The following is a 19,787-nucleotide window of genomic DNA, read 5'->3' on the forward strand; positions in this document are numbered from 1 at the left end:
CTTTCTCTTAAAATTTATAAAGTGTTTGGTATGATAATACGTTTTATAATTTAAATTAGGAAAATAGTAGTAAACAAGTCAATATAAAAAGTTTAAAAAGTATATAAGTTAATTTTTAGTTATAGAAATTAATATGTCATAAATTATTAAATTATAGTTCATAATTTTATAAGTTATGAATAAATTTGTCAAGTTATGGTTTATAATCAGATAAATTATGAATAAATATCGGGAATAACTTGTCAAATTATGATTCATAACCAGATAAGTTATTGACGAAAACAGTAATTTAGCCTATTTATTAACTTATGTAAATTATTAATCCATTAATTTTAATTCATCTCAAGTCTTGGCCTATTTCTCTCTTTTTTCTTTTAAATTATGATTTATAGTTTATTATAATATATATTTTTTAAAAATATGTGTAAATTAAGAATAATTTTAAATCATAATTTTAAATTTATGACATTCGTAAGGATCAAAATGAGATTTTATTACACTTTCGAGGTAAAAAATAGAAATAACCAAAATAAAAATGGAAAAATAATAATAAAAAAGCTTGGGAAATAGTACTTGTGAATACGCGTCTATAAGAGCGCGTGGATGTTCATCCCATTGCAAAACCTCTCGCCCTTTAACACCCGACCATTCCAATTGACTTTTTGATGGAATTGACTGACATTCTATTATTAATAATTTAATTAACGAAACAGATCAAAAAATAATTTAGAAAATAATAAAACTGCAGAAGAGCCAAATGCAGAATCTTCTCTTCGTGCCCACCTCATCTTCACTTTGTTTTCTTCGCAAAAATCCCACGACAAATCTCTTATCTCTTATCCGTTAATCTTGTTTTAACAATCCTTTGCAATTATTATCTCCTAATTAAGCCAGTATATACATACATACATTTTTTGTTTTTTGATGCAGAGAAGAATCTGACACAACCCTTTTCAATACAGAGTAATTTGTTTTCAATCCATATTTTTCATCTGTAAGAACCCTTTTGAATTCTAGCAAAAAGAACCCTTTTGAATTCTTTACATTTTGTCTGATATATATTTGTATATTATATGCATGCAATTTTATGGTTGGAATTTTCAGATTCTAGAATTTCATGGTTTTGTTGTGAATGAATGAATGGAGAGGCTGGAGACATCAACCCAGCAAGATAATTCTGGTCCTAGTGCTATTTCAGGTGTATTTTCATGTTGCACTTTTATGTATGTTTTATAGAACGATTTTCCTGTGACATAAAAATGATTTTTTATCAACAAAAAAAAAAAAAGAAATTGAAAAATTCAACTTTTGTACATTTGCAGGATCAGTTCCTTGTCTATATGATCTCTTACGCTCAGAAACAGGAAGAGACCGAAGAGACCAACAGACAGTTTCTGGTACTTTCATTCTTATGTCAATTGTTTTCAAATCAAATAAAAATTTTTTTTTTTGGCTGTCAAATAGATCTTACATATAATCCATAACAACAGTTTAAGTGGATGAGACTCAGGTTTATGCTATTGATGATAAAAAAGTAGCAAAAATTATTCACATATTCTTTTAAGGTTCATGAGGTTAATTCAGAGCAAAATAGGAAATTTGTCCCCCCTTTAACTCACTATTTTAGTTTTGTGTCATTCTCTTAGAATTCTGCTCTTCTTAAGTTGATATATAATGAGGGAAAATAAGTGCATAAATCTTATAGTGTTCAAGAAAGTGCATAAATTTTTATGTTCCCCCAATGAGGGGGCATTCGTTTAGATTTCCTGTTGATTTATGCTCCGGCCTATTTGCGGAAGTCCAGCTACGACTCTGAACTCAATAGTTCTAAGCGATTACCAATATCATGCTTGTGTTTCCTAACTATGTGATTACTTTTTTACTTTTCTCCTTTTGTTTCAGAACAGAATTTCTAAGTTCCTTGTCCTTGTGCCCCTTTTCGTTCCTTCTTCGAATCACGGCAAAATGCCCCATGTTGTTCAAACATTTTCTTTTAGCGTTTATGTCTATCTAAGGCCTTGTTTGGTAGGACTTAGGCAGGAATAGATCGGGTGAAGGATTGAAAATCCTCCACTAGACTCCAATTTTTATCCTTCAAATGTCACAAGGATCGAAGGAGGGTATCCGTACTAAAAACAACAGAAGTAATGTCTTTTCCTTCCTCTCCATTTTCCTCACATGGGTTAAATAAAATTTCATTGCTCCTATTTTCTTTCCCTTTTGGATTTTACCAAACTCAGCCTAAAAATAAATGGCTCTTAGAGGTAATAATACATCCATTTTAGTTTTTACTTCATTGCTTCTGAATGCAACTTTGTGCTTCTCCGGTCTAAGTGGATTTTTTTCCCCACTTTTATGGTTTCTTCACAGATTTCCAAGTTCTATTCAGGCTCTTCTGAATGTTATCGTTATTGAACAGGAACACAAGAACGATTGGACAGTTTCTTGGATCAATCCGGCAATAGACAATGTGCAGATTGTGGATCTCCAGATCCAAAATGGGTGTAAGTAAATTGACAGAATTTGGCAATCCAATTTCATTATCGTTTTAATATCTTCTGAGACCCACATTATTAATTTTGAGAAAGCTACTCTGAATTAAATATGTAGTTTCTTAAAAAGATTAATAAACTAAAGTTTTGCATTAGTGATATTCTACTCTCAATTCCAATTGAAATATTGGTTGTGTACATTTCACAATTTCGAAAATGGATTTGAAAATGTGTGAGTGTACCTCTACGAACTATAGAGGGAAATAAAAAATATCTTAATTCTATAAAGCTGAGCTCATGGAGTGGACAGTTTATGAAATTCTTCACACCTTATGCACCTAAAATAAATATAACTCAACTTAATGTAAATTAACTACTTTTGGATGAAACATGTTGAAGGATAACTAAGAAATGTCATATGGCCTTATAGGCTATCTTCTATGAGCCGATCTTCACTCTCTCAATTAATAAGACATCTCAATTTCCTTGTTTAGTACGACTAAGCAAACTGCATTAAACATTCTGCTAATACTTCCTTACAGCTAGATGTATGCCTCACTATGTTACAATCTGAACTGAAAGATGGTATAGCAAAGAGAAGCACAAATTTTCTTGGAAGGGCCACTCTCTCTCTCTCTCTCTCTATACACATATTTACATATAGTTCATACATATACAACTATATATACGTATATCTCTTCCACTCATATAGCATATACAATCATGCAAGTTTTATTTATGTTATGCAATTTTCTTAAGAAAATATTGATAGCATCTTTTGTAGTGATGAAATCTTAGATAAAAAAACTATTATATTCATTCCTCTGGTTAGTTGCATTGGATACTGACTTTATCCTGTCTGTGTCTGTACTCTGTATTAGATCTATAACTTTTGGAGTAGTAATTTGTATCAAGTGCTCTGGAGTACATAGAAGCCTTGGAGTGCATATATCAAAGGTACGACTTTTGACCATGTCTATGAACTTAATCTTCTAAAATGAAATGTCTTGAGTAAAGCTAGGTGGCGGACGAATGAAATTTCACTAATATATATGTACTTGTTATACATATCAACAACAATTATTGTCCATAGAGAGGAACCAAAAAAAAAAAAACACTCAGCAAGAGTTACATGTATTAGAAACGTCTCAAGAAGTAGGAAAACTGGCCAAATATACAATGCAAGTGTAGAATCAATATGGAAAGTTCTTGAGTGATCATTCATCATCCAGAAGTGTGTTTGTTTCTAGAATACCTACGGCTGAGAAGGAAATGATTTCTTTAACAATTTAGGTTGAATTCTACGACCTACTGTTTAAACGAAGTGTATCAGATTGCTCTCAGATCTTAACACCATGTATAATTCTTTCAAAACTTATGTCAGGTTCTATCAGTGAAGCTAGATGAGTGGACGGCCAAAGAAGTCGATACTTTAGTTACTCTAGGTGGAAACACCGTAGTGAATGGGAAATATGAATCTTGCATACCTGTGAATATCAAAAAACCAAAACCAGATTGCTCTGTTGAGGAACGCTCTGATTTCATCAGGTAGTACTAGTAGAATTAATACTAATTGTCTGTAATTTTTAGAAGAAATTTGAATGATCTCTAACGAGAAATGTACTTGAATATTCAGGAGGAAATATGAGTTACGACAATTTTTAGTCTCAGCTGATCAAATGTCCTGTCCCTTCATCCCTACTCATAAGAGATCATCCTCAAACAGTGATCACGATAAGAAACAGAACGAAAAACAGGTCACCAAAAATTGTATTGGGCAAGCATTTCGTAACAGCTGGGGAAGAAAAGACACTGAAAATAACGCCACAAAACAGTATAACTCATCGGTAACGATATTTTTACTATTCAATGCTTCATATATGCTAATGCAACTAATCCAGGTTTCGTTAAATGTATCGCAGAAACAGAAAAAGACCTCAGCCGTGTACCTCCAACTAAATTATCTCTAACTCCCTCATGTAGGACATGCATGCAATATAATTTGATAGTCCAAAGGACAAAAGATATAAAGACTTTTAAGTAAAAGCATATTCGTAAATTCTCTGTCATTCTGCAGAAGTGCACTTACATCAGAAACTGGCAGATTCTTTTTCAAGTCCAAAGTAGTTGCAGAAATAGGATACTTTATACCGTATTTTGAATCCAAGACACAAAGAAAACAGACATTAAAGTTTGTATATTTTGTTTAATATGGCAATGGATCTTATTGCTCAAGTGACATTTATAGGCAGGTATGGTTGAATTTGTTGGATTGATAAAGGTGAATGTCGTAAAAGGCACCAACTTAGCTATTCGAGATGTGATGACAAGTGACCCTTATGTCATCCTTGCACTTGGTCACCAAGTGAGGCTCTTCTCCTGAATAACTCCTATATAGAAAATTAATCAAATGAGTTCAACTTCATTATTTATTAAGTTGTTCATAATATTTTATTGTTGCAGTCAGTGAAGACTCGCGTTATAAAGAACAACCTTAATCCAGTGTGGAATGAAAGCCTCATGTTGTCTATTCCTGAACATATTCCTCCTCTGAAAGTGGTAAGCAACGTTTATTTTATTGTTTAAAATAAATGTCTTTTTTACCTAATTAGCCTAAAAGACTACCTGATACAAGGATTTAAATCATTAGGAGCCCCAACACTTTTCTACTTGTGTAAGAGTGGCCTTTCAACTATAGATGGTGTCAAATTAATCCGTGAACAACTCTGCCTGTTCTGTTAATAAGCCTTTTAAAATTTCAGTTAAATGAAGGTGTGGCATGGTTATCTCATATTGTGTGGATTTCAACTTTTGGATATGTTTATGAGACTAAACGTTAAAAGATTTATGGGGTTTTTTCATTGTTTTTTAATCAGATTTGTTGTGAAAGTTTATTATAATTTCTTTATTAAATATTTAGGCAATGGAGGAAATTTTTTCGAACCCGTGATGTTAAATATAACCCATTAAAAGGAAAGGCAATGCAAAAATGTGTACTGGTTCTTAACTAAACATGTTGCACCATTATTTAACCGGCAAAGTTAAGTTTAGAAGCTATTCTCATACATTTTGTAGTTTGGGAGCTACATTAACACCAAGTGCAAACTTTAAGGGCTTGTGTTAATTTTAATCCTTGATACAGATGAACTGCTATCCTTTCTATGAAATAAACCTAAAACATTTTTCAGACGTCATTGGCTATGGATATTTGTTTCTTGGACAAATACTTGTTGGGGGATCAAATTACCCTTTTGTGATAAAGATATGTTCACCATGTTATTTTTTCAGGGGACTTTTTAAAAATTTGCAAGTTGCCTCCTGAATTTTCAGTTTGGAAAGTTACTTCTTATGTTTAACTTTAACAAGTGTTGCAAATTGTACCAAATCAATGAGTTTTGAAAAAATTTGGATTGAAATGCCCCCATGCACCACATGACATGCTCCTTCGTGATATGAAATTCTATGTTCTTCTGACAAGCTCACGTAGCATGCATGGGGGCAACTTTGTTCAATTTTTAATCACATCAATTTAGAGGCACTTTGCAACACTTTGTTAAATTCAGGAATAATCGATCGAAATTAAAAATTCAGAGGCAAGTTTCCATTGAATGAAAGTTTAAGAGCAAAAGCGCCAAATACTGTATTGTTTTATAACTGGTCGCATCATGAATATGGCTAGCTTAGATATTTACAATTGACAAAAGTTGAAGCTTTGAGATAGGATAAGCTTTCCAATTGATCAGTTTGGTTCTGTTTGTAAACTTTTATTTTATTTTTGGGTATTTGGACATCTGCCTCTGAACATTCATGATTAGATGCCCTTTAAACTTTTAATTTTGGTAAATTACCCCCTGAAAGTGTTACAGGGTGCTCTCAAATCGATGTAAAATTTAGACGAAATCTTCCATCTACATGTTACGTGACCTCGTTTGAAGGAAGAGACTATTATTCTGCATGATGATTGGAGCATGTCATATCACATGCATGGGGACGTTTTCTTTCAAATTTTAACATCATTCATCGATTTGGGGGTACTCTGCAACATTTTATTATATTCTGGGAGTAATTTGTCACAACTAAGACTTCTAGGTCAACTTGTCAATTTAGTTAAAGTTTAGGGGGCTGAAGCGCCAAACACCTTTTTTTTCCCTATTGCCCACTTTGAATCTTCAGTAAATTTAGAAGTATCTTAAGTATTTTTCTCTTAAGTTCTGGAGGTTGTGGGAGAAGTATTCCCCAGCTGCTAATACGAGGAGAAACTTTGATTTGTTCTGACAAGAATAAAACTTGCTCAAGTTGACATGTGATCCTATAAATTTTCATATACAGTTTCTCAAACGCTTTATTCTTGGGTGGTTTCATGCAGCTAGTGTACGACAAGGATAAATTCAAAAACGACGATTTCATGGGCGAGGCTGAGATTGACATTCAACCCCTGGTTGCTGCTGCTAAAGCCTATGAGAAATCAGCAATCAACGAGCCAATGCAGCTCGGGAAGTGGATAGCTAACGAAGATAGTACCCTTGTTAAAGATGGTGTCATCTACCTAATTGATGGCAAAGTAAGGCAAGAAATCAGTCTTCGGCTGCAGAATGTGGAGAGGGGGGTACTAGAGATTGAGCTTGAATGTGTTCCTCTTACACAATAGCTAGCACAAAGCGAGTGTTAAGTACTGTCTCAAAAACCCTTGCAATCATGATTTAAGATTAGTTGGAGGGATGCATAAGCAGTTTGCTTGATTTTCGGCGTCGCAAACGGGATTGCTAATTGCTAAATAAAAATCGAAATTAATGCATAAAGCAACGAAATCGTCATAGTATTGTTTAACTGCTCTGGAAGAAGTATCTATCCATGGATTATTGTAAAAAGTCCCGATCCTACACTATAACATGGAGAGGTTGAAATTTGTAAGAGGGAATTCTACGCTTGCAACATGTAAAATTATATGTTACTGACTTTCATGAGGTTCCCAGCCCCGAATTCATCTATATTAAAGACACTAGTTTTACCTTTTCAAAATCATTGATATTTAAGATAAATGTCGTGTTACATATCAAAACTTACATGTTATTTGTGTAAAGATGGGTCTTCTAGGAAAAAAAAAAAAAAAAAAAAAAAAAAAAGGGTGAAGGACTGAAGAAATACCCTGATACATATTAAAAGAGGTTATCCATATGTTTTAAATATATTGTTGTAACATTTTCTCTTCATAGTACACGGGACTTCGATGAAGTTTTTGCCAGAAGAAATGTGGAAGATTCAATTTGTATATTTAAATTTTTTTATTGATTCTTGAAGTTTTGCAATTCGAGTGACGTTTCTGAAATAAATCCTTTTTATTTTAACAAAGCTCGCTGTTTTAAAATAAGAATAATTTCATTCGCCAATTTTGGCGAAAAGGCGATTTATTTTTAAAACATTTTAATAACCACATATAACCAATCAACTATTAGTTTAAAAGTGTCATAATTTCTGATAGTAAAGCGAACTTTTATTAAATAATTTTTTATTGATGCACAAATTTGCTCCAACACCTCGTGTAGCTGCAGAAGAGTGGATTTCTTTTATTATTATTGATCTGGAAGACAAAATTCATCAAGGATTAGGAAACATAACATTACCATATCTTCTTTTGTTTATATATATATATATAAGACATGAACGGTACCAAAAACCTAAATGACCAATTGAATTGCTTTGGGTGGTTGCGTACTTAGAAGCATAAAAATTCACCAACATCAGCTCTTAGAGAAAGTAATTCACTAATCATGGTTCTAATCCATGAACCAAACGGACTCTAAACTTTCCGCGACCACCAAAATGCAAAAGCAGGGCGGGCCAAATTCACACACTTGCAGGTGTGTACTCTGCCAAAAACGACAAGTAAATACGCCGATTCCACCCAACGCTGTCGCCAAAATATATTCCACTCAAAACCACAAGTGAATAGGCCGAATTCATACAACGAAAACAATGGAAACAAAAAGACAAGAAAACATAGGATGTGCAAGACAAAGTTAAGGGGAGAAGATTTGACAAAAGTTCCGCTGGCCCTACGATAATTGATACAATTACAAGTAGCAAAAAGATAGCCTACTGAGGTGGTTGGGCATGAGGCGGTGGCCCTTGAGGCGGGGGCTGAGGCATGCCGGCTTGCTTCGCAGACTGCCACAAAAAGAAAAACAACAATCATGCTTTAAAGGACAGAAAAATAGTGCATTGACTACGAGTCTCCAACTAAGTATAACTGTACGATGGAATCAACCTCTTTCATTTGAGATTCTGCCCTACTTATTAAAAAACAATAAAAATCCGAGGAAAAGAAAAAAAAATCCCCTGCATTACTGGTATCTGCAATTTTACGTGTTAGATTTAAAACTTGGCAAAACTAATATGTCACGTATGAGAAGTTGCTGAAATGGCAAGTAGTTGAATTTTATTTGACAAAATTACCCTTCAAATGAAGGGTTGTCTTACCTGGTATGGATTATACCCTGGCATCATAGGCATTTGCCCAGCTTGAGTTCGGTTAAAAGCGCCACCCTGCGGATACATAGGGGCTCCAGTTGCATTGGAGGGGCCCTGCATGTTCGGCGAGGCATTTGGAAAACCACCAACCTGCTGAGACGTTCCACCTGCAGGCAAGGATCCCGAGTGCAATGGATTCATGCCCATAAAATGCCCTTGTGGTGGCATAGGAGGAACCATCTGATTCATCGTACCTTGCATCCCCTAAAGTCCAAAAAGTAAAATGCGAATTACTAACTAAAAAAAAACTTCCTGCAAGAGGGAACCTATTTATTCTTCAAACGATATCTTAAGAATTAAGAGTTTTATAATTTGTATTTGTGACATGCCACGCCCATAAAAGTCAATAGCCCATACGTAGTACTGCAGTTTTATGAACAAAAATGACGAAACTTTTCAGATCAAAGAGTGCTTACAAAATTACTTCCTGCTAAAAAAAAAAAAAAAAAAGTGGGCTTTTCACATTTAAATTGCTTCTGAGATTATTTAGGAATCTGATCAAATATTAACCATGGCAGAAGAGAGGATGTTTCTACAGTTAGAATCCTGTTTACACTCTTATCACCCATCTAACGTTGTTTTGCAATTCCACTTAAAAAAAAGATTGTTTTACAATTTTCTAATTTCCAAAAAAGCAGAAAAATGCAGAGGGTGGTGATAAGAACTAAAGACGAGAATCCAGCATATGAATCTTCCTTATTATATCAAATAAACTTAAGCACTCAAAGAATCAATCATATGGACTGCTAAATTTAAATTAATAAATAAATAATCATACAAGAACTGCTGAAATACCATTGGACCACGCACCGGCATTGAATGTGAGGACATAGGTAGAGATCCAGGTACAGAAGATGGCATACCACGTGGGGGCATTTGGGGTGGTGGGCGGGCTAAATGAGGATGTGGGTGCAAGGGTAAATGGGAAGGAGGCTGTAGCTGTTGCATATTTGGTGGCATAGGCAAAGGAGGCATTTGTTGTGGGAGTCCTTGGTGGTGTTGTTGATGCTGCTGTTGAGGGATATGTTGAGGATTTTGTTGATATGGCGGCTGCTGCTTGGCGGCAATAAGGGAGGGATGAGGACCGGGTGGAAGAGGAGGAGCTCCTAAAGGCATTGAAACTGGATGATGTTGTTTTTGATCTCCTTGAGCTGATGTATCAAGTGACGGAATGGATAATGGCATGGCAACTCCCACCCCTGGAATGGTTCCTTCATTTCTATTTAATCCAGGAGCAAACGGTCCTGGAGTTGTTGGACCTTCAGACGCCGGAAAATTACCAGTAAAGCGACCAGCAATAGCAGGATTCTCACCGTAACCTGAGGAAAAAAAAACAAACAAAAAGTGCAAAATTACATAAAATACTTTCCCCAAGTTATAGCCCATATAACTAGGTAAACTTTAAACTAAAAATTATAACAGCTTTTTGCATCTTATATCCTCCTTCAGTGCATTATAGAAACATTTAGGAGCATATTATGTGAATGCCTATAAACTAAAAACTAAATGTTATTATTACTAATTTGGATAATGAAAAATCAAGAGAAGTATCGATGTCTCAACTGGTTTAGACATTGGACAAGTCAAAACTGTAGGGGGAAAAAAAAAAAGAACATTGTATTTAACAAGACAGTGGACTACAAAAACAATTTAATAATTTGTATACGGTGTTTGAAACCTTGGCTCTGACCCATGTTAAATTTGTCACGAGTAGTGTCTCCTGGCCTATTTCTGCACCAAAACTTTGTCGAATGATCATTGCTACCACTGCAAAAAGCAACAAGCTTACAAATGAAGTCATTTAAAATAATTTTTTTTTATGAGAAACAAACGAAAATTTTATTAAAACAACAAACGCAGAACATAGAATATAAAAAAGATTAAAGATGGACAAGAGATCCATCCAAAAGCCAAAAAGAAAACCAGAAGAAAAAAATACTAAATGAAACAATAATATTTCTTGCTTACAAAATGTATACCAATGTAATTGAGACAAAAATGGGCTAGCTACATAAAGGTTCGAGAGTCAAATTAAGCATTGATTTTTATTTGATAACTCAACCTGCCAAGGTTCCTTTATATGACATAGTTCCTAATAAATGGATTACAGTAAACATAGAAATGGTCCCGTAGCAGCAACATATTGCCCTACATTTTCCTTTTGAGAAAATTGCTGAACTTATCTTGGATGTATGGGTCTAACTTTTACCCCTTACTCTTACTTAATTCCCTTTTGACTAATATAGTTATTTCACTAAAAAAGATATTAATCAAGAGTAGAGGTAATAATCCAGACCCATGCACTCTAAGGGGTATTTGTCTCCTCCCTTTCTTTTTATTTGATAAATCAAAGTCAACCTGCCAAGGTTGCTTTATATGACAGTTGAAGATAACCGGATTACAGTAAACATAAAAACAGTCCCATAGCAACCTTCAATTCCCCACCAGATTTCTTCCAAGGAATTTTAACTAAAATTCACTTAACACAGAAATAATAGAGTTCGCTATTGACATCGGATCTACAAGACATAGATTTCAAAATTGAACTGCTTGGCTGGAAGAGTAATAAACACAAAAATAAATTAAAAATATATAAACAGGTTTTAAGGTCTGTTCACAAAAAGCTAGCAACACCTTGAGAAGCTAATGAAAGTAGTAGGCCGCCGTTATTTTATTACGTTAGAAGACGCGCGCGCACACACACAAAAAGAATTTGTTTTCTTTTTCATGATAAACGAGCTTTAGCAAGAAGTTTAATCGACTATTGCTAGAACTAGAAACAGCACAATGTTTGAGGAAGATAAAATATCAACAGCTACTAAAATAACAGAGGGTGCCCCTAAGCAGGAATAAAGAAATGCATAGCATTTCACCTGCAAAGAAGATATCCAATAGGATGCCATGCCAGATCCCACACACTGTTCTCATGCGCATTGGGAATTTCAATCTGGGGAGTTTCATGCCTGTGCATCAAAATAAGTTTGAGTCATAAGATTATAACCACAATCTAAATTACTTCCAAATTCTACAAAAAAGGACTGCTTCAAAATGCATTCAGCGTGAAAAGATATTGCAAACCCAAACAAAAAGCAGGAAAAAAAAAAAAAAAAACTACCACTGCTTTCCAGACAAATAGTTTTTTCTCTCTTAGATAAAGAAATTACACATACAATTAAAAATCTGATGTTATCTAATACATAAATAGAACAGAATGAATAAAAATATTTTAGGCCGTCAAAGAGACAAAAATCCACCATTACATTAATAATAATAAACAAAAGCAAATGCTCAAATATCATGTGATTTTTTCCCTCCCTTTCTCCCCTCCATGTTCCCTTCTTCGTGTGCCACTATGTTCTGACTAATTCGAAAGGCGAGGCATAGAACTATGCGAAAACATTAAGCAACAGAAGAATTTGGACAAGAAAATGAATTTACCCAACAAGCCAATGGAAAATTGATCCGTCGTAACTCCCACTGACAAAGTATTCTTCATGGAAAGGATGCCAAGCCAGAGCTAGTGATATAAATGAAAAATACACCATTAAATAATTAAACTCATAATACACTACTAGAAGCATTAGAAATGGAGGGAAAATACAGTGTCTAACTATGATGGTCCACCTATAGCAAAGAGCAAGCACAATAAAGTCAAGACAAACAAAAGAACATTTTTTAATAAGAAGCATGATAATTTTTTGAAAGGAAGAGCCCTTTTTTTTTTTTATAGGAACAAAAACTTCAATAATAATGAAAAGACTTTTTAAAAAGAAGCATGATATTTTTTTTGGAAGGAAGAGCACATTTTACCACTACAAAAATACACAAGCGTTCCTACTCACATACAAAAGAGGAACTTATAAATAAAGGATCATAATCATATGATTTCGCAAATCAATAATACTAGTTGCACAACACTCGCATACTTAAGGCATTATGACCCTTATAAAAGTTCAATTCAGAATCCAAAAAGCATCTCAAATATTGAAAACGTTCATTTCACTCATTCGAGTTGAGAACTTGGGTTAAAAAGTAAATTCATGTGAGAGAAAACAAAAAAAGTTAAATTTGAATTTTTGTATGAGAAATCACTATAGCAAAACTTGAGTTATAATTCGAACTAGCAAAACGAATGGGACCTAAATTACCAACTTTACGTTGTAAGCAGCATATAGTTTGTTTGAAAAGTTTGTAAAAAGGTTACAGTTGAAAGATCAACCCCGGCCTTAAGTCAAGTCCAACTGAGATAAGGCCCATATATAAGCCTTAGTAAATAAGCCTTACAGCGTGATGTGCACGCTAAGGAAGCTTCATAGAAACTTCACCACTCTCTTGGATTTGTCCAAGGGGCAGCCATCTATGGCATCTTTGAGCCTATAAATAAGACCCCATTCCTTGAGTTGCTGCACGGCAGAAACAAAGCAAAGCTTTGTGTTAAGCTTTGTGTGGTGTGTGCTTTAGAGAGTGAAATAGTGAGGTGCTTTTGAGTGTACTCTTTAAAGTTTCTTTTTGGTGTAATATTTGAGTGTTCTCTCTAGTGTGTAATTTAGGGTCTTGATGTATGAAGTGCTCCTAATTTAATAAAATAGTTTTATTGTCCCAGCGTTGTGTTCAACAACAGTTACTGTGAGGGGAAAACATTGACACCCCTAGTTTACATCGAACGAACATTCCACTCCATCGACCAAAAATATTACGTCAACACTCTCTTGCACTACCTCTGTTAATTTCAAAATGACCAGAAAAACTACTTTAATTTCAGCCAAGTGTTGAATCTTTTGCCTAACACATTAGATGAATACGATAAAACTAACCATTGATCTAAATAATTTAAGGACCTTGATTTGCCCACGTCAAGAAGTATTGCAACCGTGAATCCCAAAATTGATTTCCAAACTTCCTAATCCTCCCTTTATCTTCCCTCTATTAGTAAAACATCAGAAAAAGAATTAAGGTGTTTGATTTTTTTATTTCAAATGCATAAACCTCCCTTTGCTACGTAAAAATTAGAGATTTGAACTTAAAAATCAGACCCAAAAAAAAGTACCATAAAAAAATAAAATAAAACCTCCGCCAAATCACTAACAACATTGTGATTCAACAAAAAAAGAATAAGGAACAAGAAGATTGCAGCTAAACCGACACAGGATACCTTTTCATTTATCATACATCTGAAGCATTCTTAGTGCTCGCTTTAAATTTTTTCAACCATCCACTAATATAGTAATAATTAAAGTAATTTTTTTCTAAGAAACAAACTTTATTAGAAACTATTAGCTTTAAAAACGGGTACATCAGGGGACAAAAAGGCCACCAATAAAGGGTAAGAAATAGAACCCTAAACGACAAAACCTCAACAAAAATTAATCCCAACTGCTAGATTCAGTCAAGGATGTCCATGTAATTTCAATATAACTTAATTATAGGGAAATAATGGATCATCTTTCTTGGAGTTTTCTCTTTTTGTTTGTTCTTTTTGAACTCTAAGGATATCTCATCCTTTTTCCTTGTAATTGATTTTCTATAATTGAAAGGGTTTTTCTTATTAAAAAAAAAATGTGTACATCTATAACTTAGAGTGTTGGTGTACGTTTCCCTATTTTGAGAAATACTAGGCTTGTCGAATTAGGACTTTATAATAGGAGCCCAGCGCCACAGCCTTGTGATTTTGTACTTGAGAAAATCAATAAAATGGATAAATGATTTATAGAGAGAAAAAAAAATAAGAAGGAAAGAAAGTTGCAAATGAGACATAAAGGGTGGGTACAAACTACAAATGTCCAGAATTCCAGATTATCTTTCACTTAGTAAGCCAACTGAATTGAAGTACTTAAGCTGAAGGAAACACTAATTTCTACAAGGACAAGAAAATGCAATCTAAATATTAAGATAGATTAAAACCACGAGTAAAGAATTTTGCGCAAATCAATATCCTTGAAAAAATACACAAATAAATGGTCAAATACAAATTTATGACCACAAGTGAATTGTATCCCGTGACAAAAATAACAATGCACAATGAGATGAGGGATGCCAAACAGTATGGCAAGGGCTGCAACAACAATTAGATAGAAGAGAAGGTGGTAATTGAAAATTTTTGAACTTATCACTATATTCTAAGAAATTTTATTAAGATTATCTTTTATTAATTATCTTAGGATTTATTATGATTTTTAAACACAGCATGCTTGTATATATTTTTAAGAAGTCTCGGCAATGGCGATTTTCTTTTTCCTTAGCAAAAAAAAAAAGAAGAAGAAGAAGAACTGCTCTAATATTGACGATACTTCTCAACAGAAAGGCATTGCATTAGGTGAATATCACTAACCAGTCACATCCTTCCGATGCCCACGGAAAGATTCAAGTTCTTTCATAGCCCTTATGTCATAAAGCTGCAAAGAAGGGATTGTGACACGTCAATATGTGGAAATTAAAAGATGAGTGAGAAAAAAGATTCAAGCCTTTCTCTAATCATATTAAAGAAAAAAAAAATAGAAGAGTTCAATACCTTTATGATCTGATCCTTCGAAGCAGTCAGTACCCAGTTACCATTTTGGTTCCATCTCACAGAAAGTACTACATTTTTATGGCCATGACTGCAAATAAACACAGAAATTCTTCATAAATCCGGTAACAGATACTACAAGCTAAGATATCAAGATTTTGTACTCACAATGAACAGAGTTCTCTCCCTGTCTTAGCATCCCAAAGTTTTACAAGGCTGTCTTTCCCACCTAAGTACAAAAAAATTTCATAACAATGAAAACTGGAAGAACGTATAAGAAAACCTCTAATGTACCTTCACACGAGAGTTGTAAACACCTGAAACGAGTAAAGATTTTGTGGGGTGCCAGTCAACACTCTTCACATCCCAACCATGGCCTGCCTGAGTTCAAATCCCAACAGAATGTAAATGGTTACATTATGCACACTTAGATAGAACCACATTAGAATAACAATCATCCTCGTAGTATTTTTTTTTTTTTGATAGGAACAAAAACTTCATTTGTCATCCTCAACCATATTGAACACAAACAATGCACTCATGCAACCATGACTAATCCTAGCCCAAAAGAAGTTAAACTCCTTTTTACTAACGGTATAATGATTTCCATCATCAGAACGCACAGAAATAATCTAGAATTTTACTAGAGCATTAAACATCAAAATATTCAGTCTGGTGCCAAATCCAAGGAAATAATTTTATAAATCATGGCCTTAGCCCAACATAAAGGACATCAAGATATAGACAACCCACTTAATGTATGTGATCACCTAACGAAGGCAAAACACATCAAACATTATACCATAGTGAAATGTCCAATCAAACGTGACAAATTACAATCTCTTTTGTAATGGTTATTTAGCACTAAAAGCACTTTACCAGTTAACGAGCGTTCTTCCTGGCACCGAGCAAAGTCCCAAACTTTGACTGTAGTATCATCAGAGCAGGAACAGAACTTCAAGTCTGTCCTACAAAAGCTGTTTTCCAAAAGGTCATAAATAACATGGGTCATGTAGAGTGCTCAACTAGTAATATACAGATGTGTACCTCAAGTCTCGAACTGACTCTTTATGAGCAGATTTATTGGCCTTCACATTATTCATGTTGTTCTGCCAATACCTAAAAAAGAAGTACCACAAGTTATCTTCTGTTTTTATCAGTAAATACTGCACTAACATCAACATGAACAATTACTTTATTGCGCCTCCATCATCACCAGAGACCATCCAGTTATCATTGTGACTCCATACCATAGACCTAATTGCTTGATCATGGGCCTGCATATTAGAAAACCAGAGATTAAACCAAAAGAATGTTGGCTACACTAGAAAATAACATATCATGTCCTCTACAGTTGCATACCTGAAGAATCATTTCAAAATTAAACGATTGTCCATTCCACAATGTAAATTCCCCACTTTGAGAGCCAGTAATAAGGCGTCTTCCTGTAGGAGTCCACTTTGTGAAAAGAAGAGTCAGCAAACATGAGAGTGGATGTAGCTCTTTCTAATCAGAATTTGGTGGCACAAATATTATAACGCAGTCTCCAATTTCCAAGAAAATAACACAAACCACTAATAAGGGGAGAAAAATAGAAAAGCAGTGTTCAGTATTTATGTTTGTCGGTTTGCAGAGACTGAAAGGACGCCCTGCCCCAATTCATTGCTTGGGTTTTTTACAACAAAGACTTAGCTCCTTTTTTAATAGTGAAAAAAGAAGATGATGATCCCATTTATTTAAATAAAGGCTCAGCTCTAAATTCTAATTTGATAAGCCACGTCTGTAAAAAAATCCAAAAATATAGCATCAAGCCCATCTATCCGGGTTGTAGGCTTCCTCATTGTTTTGGAAGATATAAGTGTTAAACATCAAAAACCAAAAGATTTTCAATGATTAATCAATTTGCTAGTCCAAAAGCCAAATACCTGAAAGTCGTTGTCCTAAACTTCAATTTTCACTAAAGAAGATAAAATCAAAATAAATGAAAGACTTACAACCCTCATCTTGGCTGTTTTGCTTTTATAACAGAATATGGTCAGAGCTACAGATACATTTAAAGCCAATAAATGCTAGTAGCTACCATAAGTTTGATGTTAACCAGTTCTCCACATCACATACACAAGTCAAATCTTTTAGATCAATTATTTCATCCGTGTAAATACCAAGGTTCATCTACCAATTCAATAGCTAAACAAAACAAAAGGTGATAATAGGTACAGCAATGAGGAAAAAGCAACCCGAATCAAATCGAAAATCAAATGGACAAAATACAAGGACGCTAATATGAGGTTTTTTAACAATATAATGAGCGCAAGAAAAACAGAATATGATCTCTAATTTGGAATTAGGTGACAGTTCCTTTGTGGAAGAAGAAGTCACTGTTAAGAATGATGAATTTCTTTCAAAATCTATACTTGTCTCAAGAAGGTGCATTTGATGGGATAGGAGTTGAACCGGGTTTGTGGATTCAGTTGTAGCAGTCTTTGGAGAGACCATTTGATATTACAGAGTTGAAAAGGGTGACCTTTAAGTGTGATGGCAATAAAGCTCTAAGTCTGGGTGGCTTCTCTTTGGTAGCATGGGAGTTGGCGAAGTTGCCAAAAGAGAAAGGTGAGTTGGGGCTGGACAATTTGGTTGCAAAAAATAAAACCCTTTGGGCTACATGGTTGCGGAGGTTTCCTTTGGAATTTAACTCTTTGGCACAAGGTCATCAAGGATTCAAGTATGAATGGGGAGAATGGGTGAGATTCGGGGAATGTAGGGTGGGTTACACATAGATGTCCTAGGAGGGGTATTTCCTCGCACTATACTTTGATTTCTTCACCCTTTTTTTCCCTTAAATTGGGTATGGGTGTCATAATTCCTTTTAAGATGTTTGGTGCAGAGGTCTTTTCATTGCTCATGCTTTTTCTTCTTAAAAAGCTCATTTCCCATCATTTTTTTTAATAAGAAAAACGATATTGATTGAAAAATCAATAACAAAGGCAGAGGATAAGTAATCCTCAAAGCTGAGAAAAACGGGAAAGGAGTTGGGAACAAAAACAAGGTCTAACCAAGAAAAAAAAAGGCTCATTTCCCATAATTAAAACGTGCACGCACACACGTGTAGACAAAATATCAGACTCCAAAAAACATATACACAGTTATTGGACCACAATTACAACACCAAGTCCAAACAAGCTTTTAAATAGATTATGCAGAAAAGAAAAATATTGCAGAAAAACACTAAAATGTAACTTACCAAAACCCTATTAATTGAACAACGGTTTTTATTCAAAGAAGTATGCACAAACTTTGCAGCAAAGCTAGTTGATGGATTGTCTGAATAGGCCACTGTTGGCAACATCTACACCAAAGAACGAGATAATAAGATAAACATGAACCAACCAACCTAAGACTATTAATTAGATGACCTGGGAAACATGATGCTTCCAGGCATCCATTTTGAGAAAACAGGAAAAGGTAGAATATTAACAACAAAAGAACACTGACATCAACAGCCGCTGCTGGTGTCGGTTGCAAAATAGTCCTATCCCTTGAATCTCGCTGCCACATTCGTATCTGCACAAATAGTGGCACCAATATTGAAACATGAAACCAAATGAGTCCATTAGTTCTCAGTCAATGTACTCAATCTAACTCTCAAAATGAAAACGGCCAAGCTACTAGAAGCTCATTGCTTAACAAATGCAGGCCCTTTTAACGGGTAGTGATGGTGATTCGAGCCGAACAAAACATGATTGGATAATAAGGAGTATCTTACGTGACTATAATTAGATATGATGGGCAACCATTACAATAATAGAGTCAGAGAGAGTATGAACCCACAAGTGATGCTAGATGTAAATGGAAATTAGAAAATCAAATAGGACTTAGAAAAACAATAAAAACAATTGAGGAGAGAAAAATCAAAAGAAATAAAGGTAAGCTAGAAGCTAAAAAAAGTTCTAGAATTTCTTAATTGAGAAAATTACATAGGATTTAAGTAACATGTTAATATGGGATTTATTTAAATGGGACATCTTTCTTCCTTCCCATCTCCCCACTTCTGTTACAAACTTATAATATATTACCAACAAGAACAACATGTATTACTGGGTGCATTCAAAGACAAAAGGTAGAAATTTCGACAAAATGCCACTTTAGTAAGAGAGATGTATCGAAGAAAAATAATAATCACAATAACAATGATAATTGCAGGAATCCCAACAGAATACATCACTGATTTTTATATGATAACCCGGTAAAGAGGAAGGGAAAGA

General features: G+C 34.3%; 2 protein-coding genes across 5 annotated transcripts in view; one reads left to right on the forward strand and one right to left on the reverse strand.

The window, feature by feature from the left end:
- The first annotated feature begins 737 nt into the window (after positions 1-737).
- LOC21406703 (probable ADP-ribosylation factor GTPase-activating protein AGD11) lies at positions 738-7,511 on the forward strand. Of its 2 annotated transcripts, none has more exons than XM_024165348.1 (10): positions 738-994; positions 1,105-1,198; positions 1,323-1,397; positions 2,420-2,504; positions 3,374-3,449; positions 3,877-4,040; positions 4,129-4,339; positions 4,741-4,857; positions 4,956-5,051; positions 6,859-7,511. In XM_024165348.1, the coding sequence occupies exons 2-10, from the start codon at positions 1,141-1,143 to the stop codon at positions 7,138-7,140; spliced, it is 1,164 nt and encodes a 387-aa protein (XP_024021116.1). In that variant the 5' UTR covers positions 738-994; positions 1,105-1,140; the 3' UTR covers positions 7,141-7,511. The 2 variants fall into 2 exon arrangements, with proteins under 2 accessions (XP_024021116.1, XP_024021117.1); XM_024165349.1 differs by having other exon boundaries at positions 4,774-4,857.
- An 877-nt stretch (positions 7,512-8,388) lies between these two features.
- Positions 8,389-19,787, reverse strand: part of LOC21406704 (flowering time control protein FY) — a 12,546-nt gene continuing 1,147 nt past the window's right edge. The window contains exons 3-18 of one of the 3 annotated variants that reach the window (XM_024165334.1): positions 19,018-19,086; positions 18,767-18,871; positions 16,888-16,983; positions 16,720-16,802; positions 16,573-16,644; positions 16,405-16,502; positions 15,843-15,902; positions 15,694-15,754; positions 15,529-15,616; positions 15,349-15,412; positions 12,459-12,537; positions 11,894-11,983; positions 10,711-10,787; positions 9,816-10,339; positions 8,970-9,224; positions 8,389-8,657 (exon numbers count right to left, since the gene is read on the reverse strand). In XM_024165334.1, coding sequence (XP_024021102.1) covers positions 8,586-8,657; positions 8,970-9,224; positions 9,816-10,339; positions 10,711-10,787; positions 11,894-11,983; positions 12,459-12,537; positions 15,349-15,412; positions 15,529-15,616; positions 15,694-15,754; positions 15,843-15,902; positions 16,405-16,502; positions 16,573-16,644; positions 16,720-16,802; positions 16,888-16,983; positions 18,767-18,871; positions 19,018-19,086 — 1,893 coding nt within the window. In that variant the 3' untranslated portion in view covers positions 8,389-8,585. Of the gene's footprint in view, positions 8,658-8,969; positions 9,225-9,815; positions 10,340-10,698; positions 10,788-11,893; positions 11,984-12,458; positions 12,538-15,348; positions 15,413-15,528; positions 15,617-15,693; positions 15,755-15,842; positions 15,903-16,404; positions 16,503-16,572; positions 16,645-16,719; positions 16,803-16,887; positions 16,984-18,766; positions 18,872-19,017; positions 19,087-19,787 lie in introns of all 3 variants that reach the window. The other 2 variants (XM_024165335.1, XM_024165333.1) reach the window with 2 other exon arrangements.

This window comes from Morus notabilis, unplaced genomic scaffold (genome assembly GCF_000414095.1).
Source record: "Morus notabilis unplaced genomic scaffold, ASM41409v2 Scaffold179, whole genome shotgun sequence".
NCBI lineage: Eukaryota > Viridiplantae > Streptophyta > Magnoliopsida > Rosales > Moraceae > Morus > Morus notabilis.